The 25,367-nt window shown below is 35.9% G+C and overlaps 1 protein-coding gene across 1 annotated transcript; it reads left to right on the top strand.

Moving 5' to 3' along the window:
* Nucleotides 1–1,058: 1,058 nt before the first annotated feature.
* LOC108428714 (adhesion G-protein coupled receptor F3-like) lies at nt 1,059–20,990 on the top strand. The gene is made up of 18 exons (XM_017699948.1): nt 1,059–1,147; nt 4,279–4,345; nt 4,994–5,006; nt 5,107–5,241; nt 5,476–5,634; nt 8,035–8,141; nt 10,172–10,230; nt 10,334–10,455; nt 15,567–15,782; nt 15,878–16,108; nt 16,220–16,366; nt 16,599–16,795; nt 17,177–17,362; nt 18,434–19,777; nt 19,882–19,923; nt 20,004–20,039; nt 20,123–20,203; nt 20,341–20,990. Exons 2-17 carry the CDS (start codon nt 4,295–4,297, stop codon nt 20,183–20,185), a joined length of 3,108 nt encoding a protein of 1,035 aa, XP_017555437.1. The 5' UTR covers nt 1,059–1,147; nt 4,279–4,294; the 3' UTR covers nt 20,186–20,203; nt 20,341–20,990.
* The last annotated feature ends 4,377 nt before the right edge of the window (nt 20,991–25,367 follow it).

The raw sequence follows: 25,367 nt of genomic DNA, 5'->3' as shown, positions 1-25,367 counted from the left end.
GAACTGAGATGCTTCCTCTCTGATGAGCCTTGACCCAAGGAAGTAGTTTTAAAAAGTTTAAAATACTTCATTAATATGTAATATAGGAGTCCTGAAAACACCAGTGACCAAAACCTGCACTAAACATTTTTAATAACAAACAATATTTTTGAAATGTTTTCTGATATGTAGAAAACTGGTTATGTGACAACCAGTTTTATATGTACAGTGACTATTAAACACAATAAAAAAAGGAAAAATCTAAGAAATCATTTAATCTTATGTCAACTGTGTAAATTAATATACTGACTCTTGCTGTTGGGCCTAATATTTTAAGCATCTTTTTAAGCCCAGCAACCTTTGTGACATGGTTTCCCACTGCAAATAGAGAGAGTTCCTCAAACACAATACAAAGGACTGAATTATATTGTTTAAATGTGTTTAGTCTATACAGTGTCACATTAAATGGACCCAAACATCACTGGTGTCAAACGAGCTATTGTGACAAAGCTCCTCGGGGATTAGCATATTTCTCCTTATAACACTCTTGAATTTAACTCAGAAAGGCCTGGCTAACTACATTTCAGAATAATTATAATTTTGAATATTTTCCAGGAACTATGGTTTTGAAAATGTATTTGAAAGGCAAATAAATTGCGAGGTAATGATGTGAAGGCTTTGGAGGGCATTTTTGGAAGTCAAATGAAGATTACAATACATTTCTGTTAGGATAAGCCAAATGTACCTGACTGTTATGTGACATTGTATGCAGATAGGTGCAAAACTGGTACTCTCTGCTTCCAATACTGCTTGTGCTTCAAACTAGCTGCTGGGAAAATAATACCTCCCAAAGAAAGGAGAGCAGAGCTGTTGTGGATGTTGTGCACAGCGCAGAAGAAGAATGGAGAGTCTGTCAGAGACTCAGGCAGACCTGGAACCCTCTAACATCATGTCTGGCACTGGAGAATCTCACCTCAGGAAGATGTAGTTTGCTTTTTGTTTGTGTGGACAGTACTTCTGAACAAACCAGAAGTATTCTTTAGATATATTTAGATTATATTTCTAATCTTAGTCTATTTGCTACGACTTAACACAGTATAGATATTGATATATAGATATATATATATATATATAGAGAGAGAGAAGAAATATACTGCTATCAAGAAAGGTAAGAAAATCTTTATTTCTGTGATTCTCTGGTTTTAGAATAATGTCATTCAGCACTTGATTTAATCCAGAACAAAACAAAAAATGATGTGAATGCAAGCTGTTCACCTTAAATAAGTCTAACTATGGAAATCACAGTGAGATGAAATATATGCACATCTCATAAACCTCTAAGGCAGGTGTTCAGTAATGGCTTCAGGTTTTCATTCTAACAAGCAGAGGCACACCTGATTCCACTTGGTTAATCACTTGATCAGCAACCGATCATGTTCTGCTTTGTATGAATAAAGCCTCACAGCCACAACAGGCCTTTGCAGATAAGATAGGACATTGCTCTAAGGGGAAAATCATGCACTCACTGTGAGAATGTGAGGTAGTTAACAGGATTAACAAAGAATAAATCACAGAAATAGAAAACTAAACACTTGGTAGACAATATTTTAATGCAGTTCTCTTACTTTTTAATTTTTTAATTTTCTTATAATTATTCTGATGCATATGTTCTACTCTTTGCCAAACAAATGATGCAGTGATTCCATTTTAACACTTCTGTCTGAATGTTATATGCAGAGGTGAAAAAGTAACAAATTCCAATTTTCCCCTGTAATGGTACTTTTTTTGAGTAGAATTAAATAATAGTACTTCTTACTCGTATTACAGTTGATTTGTAATTAAAGTAATAAGCTACTAGAGGCCTTGTATTACAAGGAAAGGTGTTATTAAACAAATACACAAATTCTTCAATAATATATAATAATATTAAATAATTTATCAATAATCAATAACTTATTCTGCCAAGAAATATAATTCCTTTACAGTGTTTTGTAAAGCAAACATGGACTGCTGAAAGAGTGCAAGAAGGTTCAGTTCTCAATCATTGTATATTGCAGTCAGTTCATTAACATGTGCCATATAATAATGAACGTCATAAATATCACTGTTTAGCAAAAGTCTTCACAAGTCATTTTCTTTCACCAACTTAACACTGCAAAGACAATTCTAATTTCCATTCATGCCTCCACACGACAGTGTTGTACATCCCTTTTCCCACACTGAGGCTAAATCTCAAATAGATATCTACTCCCTACATAGTGCACTACATAGGAATTACAATACAGGCTCCTGCATCCAAACAGTGTGCAATATATCTAACAACCCAGTTAGCAAAATTTGTCTGGCCTACCAGTGGGCAACACAGTTGTACATTTTCATGCTGGATGAACAGTTCCCTGTATGGCTGTAGAAGCCAGGATTTCTTAATATACATAGCACACTATTTAAGAAGGACCAAGCTATTTGAGATATTGCCTAAATGTGATGCTACTTAAGGTGACTCTAAATAAAACAGACATTTTAAGCATGTAAGATATTTAAATTTCATAATTTTACTTTAGTCTTTTATTTGCAGTTTTACAGTAATTCAAAGCCTGTGATGTTAGGGAGGAAACTGGTTCTAGTTGAGAAAATAAGTTGTCAGTCCTCTGTTTCAATAAAATCAGAAAATTGGGTTGTTACTTCATCAATAAACTGAAAGGACCATGCAAGCAGTATTATGTTCATTCCATAAGCATTATGGTGATGACCACGAAGCATGCAGACAACCAGGAGCCGGCACACAATTAAAAGGCTCATGGGAGGCACGTGCCCCAATTAAAAGAGATACTGTTTATGTTGTTTATGTTGGCTATGTTAATTAGTTAAACGCTGTGTAATGCATTTCTTTGTGCCAGGAGTGTTTGAGTGTTAGATGTTTCAACAGTAGCATAAAGTGTGTGGTTGGTGGTGACCTCCACAGGTTGGTTGTATGTTGCTCTTGTAGCAGAATCAGGGCCTTACTTGAATCTTCTTTTGACCGCTGTTACAATATTAATAATTAATATTGTCCAACAGCATGAGGATTTTATGTGGTTTGGTGCAGTAATACACAATTCAATTGTTGTGAGGTGGTCATAGGTTTGCATATGTCCACTATTTTACAATGGCTTTAAACATCAGATTCTAGGACCAGAACTCTCTGGTTTATAAAAAGTATTTTTACTTTGCCACTTTAATTTTCTATAACAAAAGCAGCAAAGCAGCTCCCAGCTCCAAAAAACTCTATGGGTCAGTCCTGATGTGTTCAGGGATGTCAAGTTTTGTTGTAAGTGCCTGTTTGCTGATGTTAACTGGTTTAGTTAATGTAAGCTAATGTTCAAAGAGGCAATGATCAGACTGTTTTTAAAAACTTATTGTTAATTGACTAATCTGTTTATTATTTTGACTCTTAAAAGTTGTCTGCTTTTTAAAACAGCAAATTAAAAAGTAACAGCTAAGCAGAGATTTAATTGATCATAAACTACTTTGTTGGAAACAAATAAGCCAGGAAGCCTTATAATCACCAAAACATGAAATACTTATAATTTAATGCAAACATTGTGGATTACACAGTACAAGATGTGCAAGTTAAATTATGTGATGTTAGGTAATATTTGCTTTAGTTTTGTTTTTGTACAGATTATTTCCAATGCTGTAGTCGAGTCAACGAAATTTTTTCAGGTTATGACTGCAGAAGTCAAAGTAGTTCATGTAGTCTTTCAGTAAACAAGTTATTTACTCTTAACTCAGTAAATACAGTAAATCCTATACTCAAATAAATTATTATTACAGTAACAGTACTCGAGTAGGGATTTTCAGGACTCTTTCCGCACCTGGTTCTATAAGTAAGAGAGAAATCCTTTAACTTGGAATCTACAGTGACCAGAATCTTCAAGTAAAAGTCACTGGTGCATAACATTTACTATTTCAAGTTACTGTTACATACTTACTTCTTTTGGGTTTTTGTTGTGTTCCCAAAAAATAAATCTTCTGAAAGTTAGCAGTAAGCTTCTAAACAATAAAGTCTTGAAAGTGGAAAGTGCTTGGCAAAATTCCAGCAGTAGTTGAATTTACAAACTAATTCATTAACAAAGTTGAAGTATAATCATAATTCACCTCTTGTGATTGTTGTGTAAAAATTGCTCAAATGCACTGTGAAAACAATAGTGATATAATAGTGAATCATGCCATTTATTGCAGTTGTTGATTAATAATGGTATCACTGTTTTTGATTAGCATAGATTTCCTCATGAATGATAGTGATCTTCTCTGTCTCAGAAAATCCTGCCTCAAAATGAAACTCTGTACAGAGTTTATTCTCATCTTGCTGGGATTGTTTTTCAAGGTTGGTCTATTTTTTCAGAATTATCTGTAATAAGTCTGGTTATACTTTGGGGAAGTGCACAGCACTGCTGAGAATTCTGATCGAACTCTCATTGGGCTGGAATGGCTTCTCTCTGTAGTGTACAGGAAACTGCCAAAATATATAGATATGAATGATAACAAGCACATACTTCAAAGCTGCTGTGTTTCTTGAATTAACTAAGTCATCACTGTGCCATCAAGTGTAGCACCACATATAAAAATCAGAGATGGCAGAAACTAGTTACATTTAGACAGTTACATCAAACCCCAACAACCTTTCATTTCTTTGCTGAATGTACTGAAATTTCTATCCAAATCTCAATGCAAGAAGGAGAATTGCATATTTGCATCTCTGAATAGTAGAGCTGAGCACTAAACTCTTTGCGTTGTTTGAACTACTCAACAGTGCTGCATGATCAAGTAGTTCTAACAGCTGCAGGGACGAGGTTTATACGAGGTGACTGAAAATAAATATATTTCAGATGAAACAGGGATAATATATACCACATCACAGAATATGTATCTATAAACTTAATACACACTGTCCATATACATTTTTGTTGACTCTATTAAATTATACCATAAACTGCATCAAACATTGCTAATTATTGTATATTTTTATTTGTAGGCTTCTTCAGCAGGTAAATATCCTTTGCTTGTCACTGCATTAAGCACACAGCACCAAAGGAACCGTCTGTCTTTAAATGAACACTCTTTCATTGTTTTGTATGTTTGTGCCAGAAAATTCAACACAGGTTTACTATGTTGAGGTTCACATAGAAGCAGGAGTATACAAGAATTTCACAGACCTGATTGATAACCTGATTCTGGATTTGAATAGCTCAGCAACAGTACAAAACTTCAGCATAACAACAGGTAAATAAATGCTGAAAATACTGAAAATAACTATGATTATAATTTGACAAGGATCAAAAGATCAAACATTTTAAAAAGGTTAAAAAGGACTTAAATCCACAAAACACATAGATAGAAATGTTTACTTTTTTATTATTTATTTTCTAGATGCCATATAGCATGTAATGTATGCCTTTGCTGTTCACTTTTTTATAGTGCTTAACATTATATATTTTTTCGCTTTTCTAACTGTAGAATGTAACAGTCTGATCACAGGAAACGTGAACTGTAGGTGCAATTCAGGCTACAGTTGGAGTGAGGAAGTGTGTCGGAACTACAGTCAGTGCTGCAACCAAAATGAGTGCATGTTTTATATTCCAAACCCCAGGGCTATATGTCTCTCCAATAATAAAGGTAATACATGCTTGTGCACCATGGCAAAATATTTCTGTGAAATAAAAACACAAACCTTTTAGATTTTGTAATTTAGTAGAATCATTATTTATGTTGTGTTTAAATTGGAAGTATTGTAGTAAAAATGTTATTTCATTATTGAGTTTTGGTTGGAAACAACTGTTCAATTCTTGAAATGCCAAACAGAAATTTGTCTAGTGAGGATTTTTTTCTCAGCAGTATCTTGGTAGATATAGATAAGCTAGGTTTCCCATCTATTAGGGTTTCAGAAGTCCTAAAGTGTCAGATTACACACAAACATGCTTGTATGTATGTAAATGCAATAGGTTCAGTATGATCGCCTGGGCAGGGCGTGCCTTGTTATACAAATAGTCTGCTCACACAAAAGATATCCTCTAGGAATTTTCCCACAGATTCAGAATAATTACAATTCTGGTATTCATAACTAGTGTTCTGTTTTGTTCTTACTGACTGGTGAATAGCCCAAGATATTAAATGTAACAGAAGCTCAGAAATCCATTGTGTCCACTGTGATTTGACATCTTTGGGAGCACATATGAGCCTGTTTAACTAAGTTTTTCATGGCTTTATGCTCAATGTAGCAAATGTTGCAAACACCTGTGGATGGGGACAATGTGTATGTGATGTCACAAACACTTTAAAAATTAACCGATCTTGGAAATATTATAAACAGAGATGTATATATAAAAAATAGCATTGGAACTTTGATGCCTCCTTAGCTGTAACATTGAACAACGGAAGTAGGTACAAATGCACCAGTAATAGAAATGTCAGAATGCCCTCACAGGCCTCAGTGAGAAGGGAGAGCTTACACCCTTGTGCTTCATAGGCAATAGACAGAGCCTATAAACCTGCTACCATCTCAGGCAGGTTAGCTCAGTGCCTGAAGGGAGGCATTAAGAAATTCTCTGGTTGCCAACTACATGTCTGTTGATTAGAGCAAGGACACCAATGTGATTAGCAGTGAGAGAGTCCCACGTTTATGCCATGTCATAGGTCTTCACCAAGGTTCATGCACTTGTACACACTCAGATGCAACAAGGGCAGAGCTCATTCTCTCTTGGGGCTCTAATGGCATTAAGTACAGTTAGTGTGGGTTGCATTAAACATCTATGTTAATAGCTGTATGTACTACTACTGAGTTTGAGCTGCAGTTCTGCAAACTCACTAGCTATTGCTAAGTCTGTGGAACTGATTAGCTCTGTGCTAAGGGCTGACATGGCACTGTCAAGTTGACTCAGTCATTTGAGCAACTGTAATAATCTGGTAGAATCCTTTCATTTGATACTCACTTAACATCAGCAAGCCACAGCAAGTGAGCTATATCCCCAGAAACCAACAGTATCTTATAGTCTGCTTGTGACTGGGTCACAACCTGAGCTAATGTTGTTGGCCACTGTTTTCCAATTAGGCAAGTCACGGTATCACAGCTAATAAAATTCTGAGCAGAATACTAAAAGTTTGACAGTGTTGCTGGGCACCTTTCAACTGGGGAAAGGAAAAAGATGTCTGACTGTGTTACTGCATGACTTGGTATAAGATCTCAAACTGCACAGGTATACAAGGTTCAGAGTCCCGGAGAGAACAGGGTAAAAATAAAAATACATTTTTGCAAATTGTACGTTTTCTTTAATTCATAGCCACAATTGCTTTACTGTTTACCATGATTCACAAATTATTCTCCACCTTTTTTTTTTTTTTGTTTAATCATGGGCATATTTTCTTTAAATCATAAGTACTTATTTTCTTAATTCATGCCCCTGATTGTTCTCTCGTTTTCTTTTAATTGTGCACATTTTTTTGTGGGCAAACACAATAAATAATACAGGCTGTTTACTTGTCCTGTGCACAAGTAGGCAAACAGTTCTATGAAACTGTTGGATTTTGATGAGCGTAGATTTATATGATAGTGACAGAGATGTGCTGATTAGTTGTGATTTTGTGTGTTAGTGGACAGAGATCCATTGGTTATGAGTGATTTTGAAGCCACAATGCAGCTGCTTACCACTACTGTTGTTTGTGCGTCCAGCTGCAATGTCATGGGCTGTCACACAATTACAAGAATTTCTGCTCAGCATCAATATTTCAACATCGTGTTAGGTAACTTGTGCACAGGGCAAATAAACAAGTCTATATCTACTACATTTACTTTGCTTACCTGCAAATAAACAGTGCTCATGAGAGAATGAATTGTTAAACATGTAAACAAATAAAAAAATAATCATGGTCATGAATAAAAGAAAACGAGTGGAAAAAATTGTGAAATGTTCCCTCAAATTCATTTTTATTTTTACACCTCTCCCCTCAGGGGCTCCGTAACAAGGGGTATCAGCTGAAGTACGAAAAAAAATCTTTGTTTTTTTTTTTTTCCCCCCACAGTTCTTGTCAATGGATCATTTATTGATCATAATATGATATTTACCACTTACTATACTGATCCTGGAAGTCAACTATATAAAAACATTGTCCGGAAATACACAAGTCAGGTGTGTATTGCACTATGAAAAAATTAATTATTCAAAACCAAATGTAAGATTCAACAGAAATCACTTTTTTACTCTGTAGTTTCAGTTTGACTCTGCTGCCATCCAGTCTGTTTGATCATATCAGTATTTGTACTGAGCATTGCATCATTTAATGTACTTGGATTAATGAGATCATCATCAAAAAAGCATTTCTACATAGAGAAAACAAGGGTATGTAGAAAAAAACTTCAAAGCAGATTTTTACATTTTTATAATTTTATTAATTTAAAAAATGTATTATTATATATTTATTAAGCAGCTAGACTATTCTACCAAATTAATTCAAAACGCAGTCCCACAGTAAAAAAAAAATATTTAAAAAAAATTAAATTAAATATTTAGACCTTAGATATTAACAAGGATTGTTATGATCTATATAAACCCAAGCGATTTAGTAAGAAAATCATAAGCTAAACATATACAAAATCATCATTCATAGGGTATTTTATACTGTTCCAAACGCGAACCCTCTAAATTTCAAATTATACTTATATAAATAATATATATAAATAATACTTATATATAATCAGTTGCACGTTAAAAACTGTCCTATGTAAATGAAAACAGAGAGTTTTAGTCTTTGGGCAGAGACTCTTTTAGCACCGGCCCTGTATTTCAAAACAAGAAGCATCCCTGTCCCTCATGGCCACATGGTGAGCAGTTAGATCCCATTTTTTTTTAAGTAAAAGCGTCCCAAAATCGTGTGGGACATTAAGAAATGCCACTACCTTAACACATATTGTCTGCAAATAAATGTAAATGTTTTTGTGTTTTAACGAAACATTATACATGATGTGTGTACAGCTGTTCATGTATTGGCTAGTGTTTTTGAGTTCTGCTCAAAATGAGCTAAAATTGTATCTATCGAAACAGTCTTTACCAAAACATTTGGTAAAGTTTCTGTAATGTTACAATTGTTTTGTTACTGCCAAATTTGAATGCTCAGTCATGTATTTTAATAAAATACACATAATAAGATATAGGGTTTAAGTCAATCAAAGGTCTGAAATGTGTTTTTGACTTTAAACCAATATGGCAGAATGATGAAGCTATTCCTTTGAACTTTTTAAATAATTATATATACATGGCTCATCTCTATTGCAGTGACACAATCTTCAACTTTTACATTGTCCTGTAATTAATAGACCCTCAACAGTATAGGCCTAATTTCTCTAGTTTAAATAAGAAATTCAATGACTAATAATCAAGTTAACTAAATTGAAATCGATATGCTATGTAAGTAAGCAAATAGGGTTAGGGTTAGATACACTTTTATTTCTACTCTCTTATACTGTAACTTAAGTCTATTTTTATTTCTATTTATTATTTTATGCATAGTATATGTAAGTTTATGTGCAATTATATGTCTCGCTACTGAAACGCTGCAGTTTTCCTTTGGGATCATTAAAGTCCTGTCTGTCTGTTTATCTATCTGTCTGTCTAATCTATCTACAGAACTGTACTTAAACTTGTGATCTTTCACTTTTTCTAATGAGCATCAAGATATTCTGTGCAATTGGAATTAATTCTTTCTCTATTTTAAAACAGATCATTTATAAAGTAACTATATGATTCAACTCTGTTGTAGTATTATGTCAAGACTATCACGATAGAACCTACAGCTATTATGGTACATTCTTTTGCTAGTGGCCTGTGCTTACAAGCCTCTCAGCAGTAAAATAGCTGTTATATGCTGTTACCTGTATATAGCTGTTACCTAAAATAGCTGTTACCTGTCAGAGGTTTTCTTCTAACTTTTTAACAACAAAATTTAAGGCAATCTCAGTGTTCTAGCCCTGAATTAGTACATTCTGATGTCATTAACTAAAGTTCATAAGTTCAGAAGCAAGTGAAAAAGGCTCACTTTGGCAGCATGTCAGACTAGAATTGCAGGGCAAAACAAAGTAAAGGCTTGTGAAATTCAGTACTGCTGTAAAAGTTGAAAGTTATTATCATGTCAAACCTTTTATTCATCATTTAATCTCTTTTAGTTGGAACCTGTTTACAGTACTTTGGGCTGGTTTGACTCATTGATGATCACAGGATTCAGGTAATGAACAGTGAACAGTGGTGTTTTTTGAATGAGTGCATGAAACATAACTTCACGTGGATCACATGCATATAAAAAAATAACTGAAAATGTTTTTTTTAAGAAAGGGTAGTTTAATCGGAGACTTTCTGATTCTACTAACTGCTCCCTTTGAAGTGGCTCAGCTTGAGAAAAAAACCGCTCAGTTGGAAAATGGCAGTTTCAAAATCAACCTCACAGTAACAGGTAATATTTACTATTTAATGGTTGCACTTAAACTTTGTCTCCAGATTAGTCCCTTCTGATGTATTTTAAAGATGGGTGGGCTTGGGAAAGCCCACACTTGTTTAAGTTGTGAGGTGTCTTGTAAGTATGGCTGAGCACTAGCCAGCGCTCGTGGCAAGGCGATGTGAAGTATTAGAGTTCGAACAAAGCATGATAGTGGGTGTCAGACAGATGGGACATTCCATTTCCAAAGTTGTGTGGGCAATGATCATTCCTTGGGCCAGAGTGTCACGTGTGTACCGGAAATACATCCTAGAAGGCACTACCACCCACAGTGGACAGCGCACTGGCCAACCACGGGTGCGTCCGTCCAGAATTGTTTGTACGAATAGACAAGCGACTCTGGCAGAAATCACATTTATATTAAATGCAACATATTCTGCAGGTCAGCACAGCATTCTTTAGCTTTAATGGGATATAGGAGCAGAAGACCCACCAAAGTACCTCTGTTAACACCAGACACAGCGCCTCACCTGGGCTTCTGAGGTTGCTAACTGGATCCTAAAGGACTGGTAACATGTGGCGGCATCCAATGAGTCATATTACCAATTGTTAGGGGCTGATGGTAGGGTTTGTGTGTGGCACAGACCCCATGAAGCCATGGACCCTTTCTTGTTGACAAGAAGCAGTCTGGTGGTAGTTTGATACTGCTGTGGGGTGTGTTCACATGACAAGGATTGGGTCCACTGGTCCACTTGAACACTTCATTGAATGTTTCACTTTGTGAATGTGACCATTTGCAGCCCTTCATGTCCTCTACACTGATGGGATATCCATATGTCCACTTATGGAATCAATGCCATGTTGAGTGCTGCACTTTGCTGGGCTAGAGAGGATCCTACACGATACTAGTTCCTGTCCCTCAACTTTTCAGTTTATATATACACACACCATTATTTCTAAAATGCATGCAATTTTTTAATGCAGAAAAGTAAGTTAAGCCCTACATATATCACTCCTTCAGACATGTCAAATTGAAATCAGATGCTTATTTAATGTTATTTAAACCTCAGCTATCTGATCTGATTTGCACTTATTATTGTTATTGGGGTGCATGGTATCATCATTGCCTAGATCACATTTCATGGTGTATAATTACTTCTTCACATGACTGTATGAGTGAAGGAGGAATGTGGAACCTGCAAGCCTCCAAAGGTGAAGTCCAGCCTCCAAAGGTGCTTGTAAGTGCTTAAAAATATTAAGTAATAATTCAGTTCCTGACAATTATTCATGCAGCCAAATTTGACTAAACGGTTTGCTACACAACACAAGATTTTACTGTACTTTTAGCAAGTAATATTAATCAAATTGTCTAGAAGTTTAAAGCATTGACCGACTTTATAATAATACTAAAACACTTTATTCATATGGCACCTTTCATACATTAAAAGTTAAGTTGTTTACAATGAGAAAGGCAAAATATGAGGCAAGATTAATGCCAGCATAAGAGAAGAAACAGAAGGCAGAAACCCTGAAATACTAAGGAAAATAAAAAACATAATAAGAAATAAAAAATAATTCTAAAAAAATAATGTTAGAATAAAAGAAATATGTATAAAAGGAAAAACAATATAAAAATGAAAACAAAATTGGATATTTTAATTCAGTAACTGCCTTAAAAACAAAAAAAGGACTTTAAAATGTATTCTGTATTGAACAGAAACCTAGTGAAGCCACTGAATATGGCAATTCTTACATATTTAGAAGAATTGCATTTTATATAAGCTGCCATTTGTCTGTACTCTTTTTATGAGTAACGTACAGTGTACTCTGAACAATACATTACAAAGTAAAAAAGGACAAAACAAAAGCATGATTAAACTTCTTTGCATGATGCAGTGTTTCTCAGATGAAAATGTTGTTTTAGTTACAGTATCACTATGAGACTTCAAATTGAGGTCCCAGTCAATAATGACACTCAGGTCTCACACTTCATGTTTAATATGTGTTGCCAAACTTCCTAGTTTGTTCATAATTTTTCCCTGTGTGCAACTGACCCAATAACAGACCTTTGGTGTTTGACTGTCAGTAAAAAGTAAGAAACAGATATTCAGTGCCTATAAAGAAAAGACAAACGGCCTTAGTCTGATGTTAATGCACTGTACTTCTTACTCATAAGCAGAGTGAACTGGTGAACTAGTGCCACTAGACAGTTTCTACAAAACTACAAGGTCTACTTGAAAACGTTTTATCTGTTAAAATGTCTATGGGTAAGATTTTATGGTTAAACATGTTTTTGCATATGTAGTATGTATTAAATCAATGTTTAATAGTTTTTCTGATATCTACACTATTGTTGTAGGTTCTGAAGAGCATCAACATATCAATATTAATATGGGTTTTCAGAATTGGTTCAAGAAAACCTAAACGTAACTTGATTTTACAGTGATTTTTGCATTTTAGGAACAAAAATCTTTTCAAACAGTAAAAGTAAAACTGTAAAACATTTCATGTTAAGTTGTAGAATGTCACACAAGTACTTAGAAACTAATGCAAGGACATGGATTTGTATGCACATGTATGTGTGCATGTGCACATGCACATGCAGTTACAACATAACTTTATCACATAAACAAGCTAAACTAAATTTACAGGATTTCATGCCTCTATGTTTTCTCCCTGACTTTCTGTGATGCCATATATCGCATACCCAGTTAGGGATTTCAGCCTTTGATTTTGGTCTTAAATTACATTTGAAGTGGCTTTAAAAATTCTTAAAAGTATTGCTTTTAACTCGATGATTCCTGCAGACACCCTGTAAATAATTTTACAGTCTAGCAGTAAAAGTCCAAATGCAATGTTCTGTGTTACATGGTTATGCCAGCAGAAGTTGTTTGCTCTGCCACAGGCTTTGGTATTCACCAGAAAGTAATGTCTGTTTAGACTAGAACATGTCCACAAACAATGTGGACATTGTTTCTGTAAGCAAACACTTGTGATGTTCTATAAGGCTTAAAATGTATTGGAACCTTTTTGTGTGTGTGTGGCTTATGTCATTGAAAATACTGGGCTTGCTCTAAAGGATCTGTTTCAGTTGTTGAACTGGAGCTGTAAGGCAAAAGACCATGTTTCAGTATCACTGTTTTTGTTTTTTATTTCAATTAAACTGTTTTTTGTGTTTAATTATTAGACTATTAACTTGTCTAAAAAATGGACCAGATAATAGCAAAGAAAAAATCTCCAGATTTCTCTGAAACCCTGGCTAACCCTATCCAGCTGCACAATGATGCTGATGAACACACATAAACGTTTAAAGAAACATTTTCAACTCTTTATAATAACGATAGGTGCATGTAAATAAAGCTCTCCCAATAACAATTTCATTGGAAAAATGTGTTTTCTGCAATTTCCTTCTGGGATCAATAAAGTTTGATCTATCTATCTACAGTGGGGCAAAAAAGTATTTAGTCAGCCACTGATTGTGCAAGTTCTCCTACTTAGAAAGATGAGAGAGGTCTGTAATTCATCATAGGTACACTTCAACTATGAGAGACAAAATGCGAAAAAAATCCAGGAAATCACATTGTAGGATTTCTAAAGAATTTATTTGTAAATTATGGTGGAAAATAAGTATTTGGTCACCCACAAACAAGCAAGATCTCGCAGTTCTCACAGACCTGTAACTTCTTCTTTAAGCTCCTCTGTCCTCCACTCATTACCTGTATTAATGGCACCTGTTTGACCTTGTTATCTGTATAAAAGACACCTGTCCACAGCCTCAAACAGTCACACTCCAAACTCAACCATGGCCAAGACCAAAGAGCTGTCGAAGGACACAAGGAAGAAAATTTTAGCCCTGCACCAGGCTGGGAAGAGTGAATCTACAATAGGCAAGCCGATTGGTGTGAATAAATCAACTGTGGGAGCAATTGTAAGAAAATGGAAGACCTACAAGACCATTGATAATCTCCCTCGATCTGGGGCCCCACACAAGATCTCATCCCGTGGGGTCAAAATGATCATGAGAACGGTCGGCAAAAATCACAGAACTACACGGAGGGATCTGATGAATGACCTGCAGAGAGCTGGGACCAAAGTAACAACATCAGTAACACACTACGCCGAGAGGGACTCAAATCCTGCAGTGCCAGGCGTGTCCCCCTGCTTAAGCCAGTACGTGTCCAGGCCTGTCTGAAGTTTGCCAGAGAGCATACGGATGATATCTTGTGGTCAGATGAAACCAAAATAGAACTTTTTGGTAAAAACTCAACTCGTCGTGTTTGGAGGAAGAAAAATGCTGAGTTGCACCCCAAGAACACCATACCTACTGTGAAGCATGGGGGTGGAAACATTAGGCTTTGGGGCTGTTTTTCTGCAAAGGGGACAGGACGACTGATCCGTGTTAAGGGAAGAATGAACGGGGCCATGTATCATGAGATTTTAAGCCAAAACCTCCTTCTATCAGTGAGAGCATTGAAGATGGAACGTGGCTGGGTCTTCCAGCATGACAATGATCCCAAACACACAGCTCAGGCAACGAAGGAGTGGCTCCATAAAAAGCATTTCAAGGTCCTGGAGTGGCCTAGCCAGTCTTCAGATCTCAACCCCGTAGAAAATTAGTGGAGAGAGTTGAAAGTCCGTGTTGCCCAGCGACAGTCCCAAAACATCACTGCTCTAGAGGAGATCTGCATGGAGGAATGGGCCAAAATACCAGCTACAGTGTGTGCAAACCTGGTGTAGGCTTACAGAAAACGTTTGACCACTGTCACTGTCAAACGTTATGTTACAAAGTATTGAGTTGAACTTTTGTTATTTACCAAATACTTATTTTCCACCATAATTTACAAATAAATTCTATAAAAATCCTACAATGTGATTTCCTGGATTTTTTTCTCATTTTGTCTCTCATAGTTGAAGTGTACCTATGAAGAAAATGACAGTCCTCTCTCATCTTTCCAAGTAGGAGAACTTGCACAATCAGTGGCTGACTAAATATTTTTTGCCCCACTCTATCTATCTATCTATCTATCTATCTATCTATCTATCTATCTATCTATCTATTTTTTTAATTTAATGTGTTTGTTTAAAACACACCCTTAGTCATTGTTTCTTTCTTTCTCTGGGGCTTACAGGAATCACCAGTATACCACAAATCCAGCAACCAATTCTCTATAATAATGATGTCAGTATCACATGTTGTAAACCAGAGAAACTAAGTAAACCCACATGGTCCTTCCAAAAGGATGCACAACAATTAAAGTACATTACAAATGGAACTGAGGCTAGTGTGATTTCTATCTCACAAAACAGCACAGTGTACATTACTAAAACTACAGAAGTCTGGAAAGGTATGTTACTGAAAACTACAGTGTTTGTGATGATATAGTGCAGTTAACACTTTTATATTTGTTACATTTATTTAATTGATACTATTTAAATACAGGAACATTTACATGTGACTACAAGTCTGACCAGTCTGACTCTATAAGGTATAGAGCCAGTCTGTATTTGGACATAGCACTTTTGCCCCAAATCCTTATCATCAGTGATCCCCAATTTCCAAGCTGTATAGGGCAAACCAATCTTGACATTACAGTTCAGTGTATAATCACTAACACTACAGAGAACTATTCAGTGAACTGGATAGGACGTGAGCCTGTAAATAATAAACCAGGTAAGAATAATTTCCTCTCACAACCAGATGCATACAATCAATGCTGCTAAAATATTTTACATTTAATATTTTTAACACCTTTTATTGCACTTATGTTTAATATGTTTAAAGACCCTCTACAGAATGGACTGATCTCCTATCAAACCTATGTTGACAACCCTTGTGCAGAATCTTTGGAATGGGTTAATGTTACATGTGTGTTTGTAAACAGACTAAATCAGACAGCAAACACCACTTTGCATATTCCTGTCATTCAGAGTAAGTGTTTTGTTATTGTTTTTGTTTAAAATAACAAATACAATGGCATTAATAGAGTTAGCATCTGTAAACTTTGGTTCATCTTTTTATATATATAGAGCTAGAAACATAGACTGTTAGGCCTTTACACAGTTAATTTAAAGTATTGATAACAGTTCTTTAGCCAGGAAATACACTTATATATTATATAAAATACATTATATGTTTTACGTTATATGTTTTTTTGGACCAGAAAGCTCAACTGTTTGCAAACCAGATAATGGATGGCCTCAGGCAAAGGCTAATTTCACTGCTGTCAAGTTCTGTGACCCTACTACTGTTGGTCTACAAAAGAGAAGCTGCACAGGATATGGCCTCAGTGGAGACTGGGGAAACGTTATCTCTGAGTGTGTGGACGAAAAACTCAGGGACATTTTAAATGATGCTATGGTATTAGTTTTTTCACAATATCTCTATTTATGTGTAACAAATTTCGTAAATTCAGTCTGGCATTACACTCACTGGGACCCACTTCTCAGGCCAGTTTTTGTACTTGACTTATACAAAATTCTTTCGGACAAAAATCATATATACCACCCAAAAATAAAGAGATTAATAATTTTTGACACTGCAGTGTCTACATGTACAAATAATGCCACACTGAATATCTACACAAAAAGGGCAGAAGTTTATTTTATGAGTTTTTAAATTATGAATTTTTGTAAAATGTTGCTTATGTAGCCAATTCATTTGATTTATCATCATATGAAGAATTATTTAAGTTAACTTTTTATGTTAAAGCTATCTCTGCTTCTCAACAACAAATAACAGGACCTTCAAAGAGGACTTGGGATTGTTGTAAACAACGCAGGCAATATATTTAGCCGATTAAAGCAGTCAACTGAACAGAAAAGCATTAACACTTTTCCAAATGTTAATGAATCTGTGGAAGTTCTGTATGTCATGCAAAATGCATCTGAAATACAGAAGTCTCAATGGAATGATACAGTTTTCCCTGTAAGTACTAATGATACTTTTCTTATTCTTATATTAAATAGTGATTTTAAAATACACTCCTTGTGATGAACAGAAGTATTGGGACACCCCTCCTAATTTTTGAGTTCAGGTGTTTCAGCCAAACCCATTGCCATAGGTAGACAAAATTGAGCAAGTAGCCTCGCAATCTTGATAAACAAACACTGGCAGTAAAATGGGTCATACTGATGAGTTCTTTAAGCATGTTGGTGCCATAGAATGCTACCTCTGCCACAAGTCAGTTTGTGAAATTTGGTGTTGTAAAGCATGCCACCACTGGACTCTGGAGCAGTGGAAATGTATTCTGTAGAGTGACAAATCACGCTTCTCTGTCTGGCAGTCTGATGGACGAGTCTAGATTTGGCAAATGCCAAGAGAATGTTAACTTCCTGACTGCATTGTGCCAACTGTTAAGTTTCGTGGATCGTGGATGAGGGATAATGCTATGGGTTGTTTTTCAGGGGCTTAGTTCCAGTGAAGGGAAATCTTAATGCTTCAGCAGATGATTTTGACAAATAAAAATTAAATAAATTATGAATGATAACTCTTGAATAATTGTATGCTTGCAACTGTGGGAACAGTTTGGGAAAACCTTTTTCTGTTCAAGCATGACTGTGTCCTAGTGCACAAAACAAGGTCCATAAAGGCATGGCTGGGTGAGTTTGGTATGAAAGAACATCACTGGCCCACACAGAGTCCTGAACTCTACCCCATCATACACTTTTGGGATGAACTACAATTGAGATTCCAAGTCAGGCTCTCTCATCCAAAATCAGTGTGTAACCTCACACATGCTCTTCTGGATGAATGTGCAGAAATATCCAAAGACACACTTGTAGAAAGCTTCCCAGAAGAGTAGAAGCTATTGTAGCTGCAAAGGGGGTCCAACTCCATATTAATGCCCATGGATTTAGTATGGGATGTCATAAAAGCACCTGTAGGTGTAAAGTGTAAGTGTCCCAATACGTTTGTCCATATAGTGTATAAGCTAATGACAGACTGTAAAAATAACATTAAACTCACAGTAAAGTTAATATTATTGCCTTTTGTCAGTTTCAGGATTTTCTGGCATCATCAAGCAATCTTTTGAATGGCAGTCTAAATGACAGCTGGAGGCCTGTGGGAAATGTTGGGAATTACGCTTTGGCTCTTAAATATTTGAGGACTGTAGAAGGCATCATAGATCAAACAAATCTAATAAACATACATAAGACTGACATGTCCCAGCTCCAACAAACCAATGTACAAATAATATACAACAAATCTGACCCTTCCACCCCACAAACATTCAGTAGTGATTTTGGTGTCAGTGTCACTGAGATCTCATCCAACATGTCTGTGCAAACTGCATTTAAGAATCTTGGTAGCAAGTTCCCCAGTACTCTGAACAATATAGAAACTGTTCCAAGTGAAACTGTATTATCAGTCATTGGTGACAAAATGACGAAGATCTCAGTGGAGTATAACCAAGAGAGACTCCCAAACCATGAAATGTACTGTGTGTATTGGGATGATATAAACTCTGAGTGGTCTGAAGAGGGCTGTAAATGGGGTGGTGTGTCCAAACCGAAGCTCTGTACATGCAACCATTTGTCTGCATTTACAATTCTGATGGCTAAACATCCGATCGAGTTAAAGTACATGGAAGAGCTGACTTACACAGGTTTAGGTTTCTCGATCGTTTCCCTCACTCTGTGTTTAGTAATTGAGTTTTTGGTGTGGAATGCAGTGGTAAAGACAAACATTGCACACTTCAGGCACACTGTCTTAGTCAATATTGCAGTTTGTTTGTTAATAGCACACTGTAGTTTTCTCACAGCCCCTGTTCCATCTGCAAGCCCTCCCTATTGGTGTTTGCCTCTTACTGTTATGAAGCATTTTTGCTTCCTAGCTGCATTTTTCTGGATGCTGTGCCTGAGTTTGGGGCTCCTGCACCAAGTAATATTTGTTTTTGTTCACTTGAGGAAAAAGGTATATCTGGGATTGTGTGTGTTTCTTGGCTATATCTGTCCTTTAGTCATTGTAATAGTCACTTTCATCACTTATGACAATGGCAGACCAGGATCATACTATTCTGGTGAAACCTGCTGGCTGATATATGAGGCTGCGTTGAAGGGGTCGATCCATGCCTTCCTTTTTCCTGTTTTTATAATTGTGTTTGTGAACATGTTCACCATGGTTGTGGTCATCAGCAGAATCTTAAAACCCAATTTATCAGAGGGAAGCAGTCATGATGAGAAGGAGGTTGCACGAAGCATTGTTAAAACAATTGTCCTCCTCACCCCTACTCTTGGAATTACCTGGATTTTGGGGCTGTTTGTGCTAATGCTTGACCTCACAACAACACCTTATGCCCAAATTGTGAATTACGCCTTTACTTTTTTCAATTCATTTCAGGTATGAATCAATACAACAATATATTATTTGTATCATAAGATTACACATGCATTTCTAGCATAAACAAATAAATACAATGAATCTCTCACTCAATTTTCATGCAGGGCTTCTTCATACTCCTTACGGGATGTTTTGGAGAGAAAAAGGTAAGTTACTATTTAAATACAATTACTATATAAGAGGTCTATTGTAAAAATTGACTGAATTCATCTTATTTTCTCTAAAGGTTCGTGATGCACTGCTTAAGCGCTTAGGACAACAGGTATGTCAAAGTGGAAACATTTTATACACATTTAGACAAGCTGTCAGGAATACTTAGCTTAACTGACACAATTATCATTTCAGCATTCAGTGAACTATAAAAGCGAGAGCTCATCAAGGATTACATCAGCAACTAAAAGGAAATAACTGGATTGCTTTGAAAAGGTATGTTTGTTTTTATTATAATATACTGTGCATTCCTGAGCATTTGAGAGCACCGAAGATTTACTCACCGTTTTATTTTTTAAAGTCAGGTTTAAACAAAACACTTCAAATGGCTCATAAACTCTTGTGTTTCTTAGGACAAATTACAAGATCTCTCCATACCGAGAGCTGTTTCATATATCCAAGATATTTTCTTGCCTGTGTGAGCACATTAATGCTGAACCAGTGTGGCCTTCTGTTTGTTTGTTGTTTATCACTTGTAAAACAATTAATTGTTTCAATATTGAGAAATGCATTTTTAAGATACTGATTTTTTCTGTACTACAACATTGCTTGTTATTGGTGAACCTGGTGTTTTATTGTTTTCCACAGCATTTAAGAATTTTTAGAGGGCCATTGATATGTATTTGTAAAGAAATTTTCTTTCAGAAGTGAACTAATAATGTAAGTGAACATGCATGTTATAAATTTGAAGAAGTGTGGAGTGCGACTTTGAGAATTATTTAATTGTTGAAATGTACTTGGAATCTCAGTGTAAACGATACTTGTAATGGGGAAAACGATGTTATGGCTCTTCAATTTGCAAAACTTGCCTTTTATATGCAGTATACACTGACCAGGCATAACATCATGACCATCTCCTTGTTTCTACGCTCGCTGTCATTTTTATCAGCTTTACTTTTAGGTGTGCTTTGTAGTTCTACCATTACAGACTGTAGTCCTCTGCATACTTCGTTAGCCCCATTTTACCTTGTTCTTCAGTGGTCAGGACCCCCATGAACCCTCACAGAGCAGGTAATATTTGGGTGGTGGATCATTCTCAGCACTGCAGTAACACTGACGTGGTGGTGGTGTGTTAATGTGTGCTGCGCTGCTACAAGTGGATCAGACACAGCAGTGCTGCTGGAGTTTTTAACCACTGTGTCCACTCACTGTACACTAGACACTCCTAGACACTCTACTAGACACTCCTACCTTGTCAGTCCACCTTGTAGATGTAAAGTCAGAGACAAAAGCTCATCTGCTGCTGCACAGTTTGTGTTGGTCAATCTCTAGTCCTTCATCAGTGGTCACAGGATGCTGCCCGCAGGACACTGTTAGCTGGATATTTTTGGTTGGTGTACTATTCTCAGTCCAGCAGTGACACTGAGGTGTTTAAAAACTCTGATCCACTCAGACTAGCGCAATACACACTAACACACCACCACCACGTCAGAGAATGATCCACAACCCAAATAGTACCTGCTCTGTGAGGGTCAATGGGGGTCTTAACCACTGAAGAACAGGGTAAAAGGGTATGCAGGGTAATAAATGGACTACAGTCTGTAATTTTAGAACTACAAAGCACACCTATAAGTGGAGCTGATAAAATGGACAATGTGCGTAGAAACAGTGAGGTAGTCATATTGTTATGCCTGATCAGTGTATACATTGTACTGAAATTATGATTTTACGCACTGTAAACGATTATATTTTTTCATGTTTTTGCTGGTGTGGAAAGTATGTTGAATATTCTGAATAATGTGTTTTTTTGTTTAGTGATTAAAACACTGCAATACCAACAAAGTCTGACATTTTTTGAATAATTGCAATCACTGACAACTGCACACCTCACTGAATATATGCAAGAGCTAGTAACAGTGTATTTGAAAGACAGACTTTTTAAGAAACTGAAGACAGTCTTAATGGCCATATTAAGCAGTTCAGATTAGTAGTGGTGTAAATTACCTGCTTTTGTCTAAGCTTGACTTACATCGGGGTATCTGACCTTTTTATACTATGAGAGCTACTAATTATTTCTCCCTGATTTTATTAATGACAGACTTTTCATTTTGAGTTTCTAATGTGAAGTTTCTTCTTATTCCTTCTCTTAAAATTTATTTTTTTTATTACTCTTCTCTCCTTAGGCCCTCACTCTTCTCACCCTGTTCTACTCACATCATGCTTCTTTCCTTTTATTCTAAAAGCTATTGTAAAAATCTTCATGCTGCCAACAACTCTTTTAATGGATTGTTGCATTTTTTCTGCATTTTAAAATGAGCTTGCTTACTTTTTTCAACAGTAAACATACGAATCCCAAGCACATGAACAGAGTAGACTAGATATTGAAATATTGCCACTGAGTACTAGTAATGTTGCCACTGATCTTAGTAATCTGCATCAATGAATTTGGGAAGCAGAACTGAAGGAGCGCTGAAACGAGGGGTGTATTTGATCTCTTCTCTAGCTACGTTTTTAATCACCTGTCTGTAAAGCACTTTGAGCTGCCACTGGCATGACAAGTGCTATGTAAATAAAATTATTATTATTATTATTATTATTATTGATGTTGATTTCAAATATCAACAGTCTTTTTTCAGAATCGTATGCTGTGCTTCTATCCCCTTAAATGACCAGGGCCTGCCACCAGGCCAAACCTTGTATTGCATACTTTTTTCTAAGTTAGCAGTGAAGTCCCTGTTGTTACTGAATAATAAGTCTTAGTGTGTAATATGCCTGGGATTTTAAGGGGTTTACATAACATTTAATTGCCTGAATAGGCTGTAGGCTGGACCTGGAGTGTGTTTAACCTGAATCAATGCATGACATTATGCTTGTTTTCAATGCACACACTTTAGAAAGAAAGAGCTGGCAGAATGGAACAAATGAGCAGTAACTGGCAAAACGGGACAGCTAATTAACTTCATAGTCATCAAATTGTTTGGGTTTTTTTTTGGTACAATATGGCACTGCTTTGACTTTAGCTTCTGTTTATTTTAGTTTAGCACTAGGGTTTGTTGGCAGACATCAATGCAAAATTATACATAAATGTTCTAAATGTCTATTCAAACATTTGTAATGGTGCACTTGAAATCAGCTCCTGGAAGGCTGACATTTATTTCCAATTGTAATGAGTTACAAAGTGAATTGGTGACGGCTTTTGGTCTGCAGGCCATCTTGTAGGCTAAACTGGTTCTTTCTGCCGGTAATATTGCACGTAATGTACTTTATGGCTTGTGGATAAACCCCATTAAAGGCCGACCACAGCTAATGTGATAATATTGTGTTTATGGCACACAGAGTAGAAGTGCAATAGAGTCTCAGATATCAGTCATGGACTCTGAACCCTCTAACATCATGCCTGGCGCCGGAACATCTTAGCTAAGGAAGGTGTGGTTGAATGTTTTTTTAGGTGTGGATAGTGCATCTGAAGAAAGTGGATAAATCATAAATGTATTTAAAGAAATTTAAACTTTACTCCTATGTTACGATTTGACAGAATAGTGTTTTTTCTCAGAACTGTTGTTCAGGGTACTTTTTGTAGAAGAAAAACAATTGTTCAGAAATGAAAGAAATATTACAAAATAAATAGAAAATGTGCACTGAAATTTGCATAAAAATTACATATTTAAATATTTTCTCTGCAGACGATGTGTTCACTTTTTTTTCACTTAGAAAATCAACAAAATGTGTAATTTCACTAGGGCTGTTGCAGACGACTGTACCAGACAGATCAGAACAGAACAGAATAAACTGCACAGCATTAATGTGTAGTGCATTACATGTAGATTACCTCATGTAAACAAATTTGAGTCTTTGTGATACAAGATATTTATGAGTAAGAATATATTTCTTACTCCAAGGAATATTAGTCTATCCTACAACGGTGGTGGCCGACGCTACAGAAGTTGGAACTGGGTATTACCATCTTTGTATAACTTAATAAGAGATGACCATTCAAAGAACCTTCAAGGCCTTGAGCCTGATTGAGAATTATTCCTACTGATGTCTTTAAGATATGCTCTTTGTTAACTGAATTTCACCAGTCACCATTTCAGTCAGTTAGGTTTCTGAACTGTTCAGCTTTGTTGATTCCTGTTGATTTTCATTTTGTTCTGTGTTCAAAGGGATGTATAGACAGGTCCCATATACAGACATTAAATTAGAGCATCTGTACTGTGGACAAAGATTTCATTAAACTAACAGCATAAATATGACTATTTCACTAATACAGCAATTAAAGAATAATCATTTATACTCACACACCAGAACTCCACCACCACATGTAAAACTTCTTAGATCTGCCACTGTGTATGTCACAAAGAACTAGTAATGCTCTTTAGTTTATTCTTCTTAATTATGTTCACATCACATATCAGGTATTTTGCTAAAATATTTATAGAAGTATACACATCAGACTAATAATTTCAGCAACTGATTTGTTTAAAGAAAATTGGTACAGGGCAACAAATTACTGGGAAAGTTTAATGTTATAAAATAATTGGTAAACATTTCATGACTAATTAGGCGAATTGGCAACAGGTCAGTAACATGACTGATTATTAAAAAGCATCCCAGAGAGGTTGAGTATTTTAGAAGTAAAGATAATGTGGGGTTCACCACTCTATAAAAGACTGCACAGGCAAATAGTGCAACAATTCAAGAATAATGTTTTACTACACAAGAAAGCAACTGTATGCAAGAGACAAGACCGAAAAACAATATTGGCTGGTTGTGGCTGGGTGTGGCCCTCAGCGGCACTCTATTAAAAACAGACATGATTCTATAATGGAAATCATTACATGCATAAGCTCAGAAACACTTCTGAAAACCATTGTCTGTGAACACAGTTTGTCATTGCATCCACAAATGCAAGTAAAACTCTATAATGCAAAGAAGAACCCATATATAAACAGGATCCAGAAACACAGTCGCCTTCTCTAGGCAATCTTCTCTAGAGCTCAATCAAGATGGACTGAGGTTAAATGGAAAAGTGTCCTTAAAACCTGAAATTCTTTTAGAAATCATGGAGACTGTGACTAAACAGGAGAGGGACAATGTGGCTTGTTATCAGGGCACAGTTCAAAAGCCAGCATCTGTGATGGTATGGGAGTGCATTAGCAAACATCTGTGTAGGCATTATAATGCTGAACAATATATATAGGTTTTGGAGCAATATATGCTGATATCCAGACAACATCTTTTTCAGGAAGACCTTGCTCATTTCAGAAACATATGGGCATATATTCATCAAAAAACAAAAAAAAAAATTCTCAGTTTCAACATTTGATATGTTGTCTTTGTACTGTTTATAATTAAATATAGGGTTAAATGATTTGCACATCATTGCATTTTGTTTTTATTTACATTTTGCACAGCGACCCAACCTTTTAAAGACAGGATT

The sequence above is a fragment of the Pygocentrus nattereri genome, chromosome 10 (assembly GCF_015220715.1).
Source record: "Pygocentrus nattereri isolate fPygNat1 chromosome 10, fPygNat1.pri, whole genome shotgun sequence".
Lineage (NCBI taxonomy): Eukaryota > Metazoa > Chordata > Actinopteri > Characiformes > Serrasalmidae > Pygocentrus > Pygocentrus nattereri.
The sequence above is the reverse complement of the archived record's forward strand: the minus strand, read 5'-3'. Positions and strand labels throughout refer to the sequence as shown.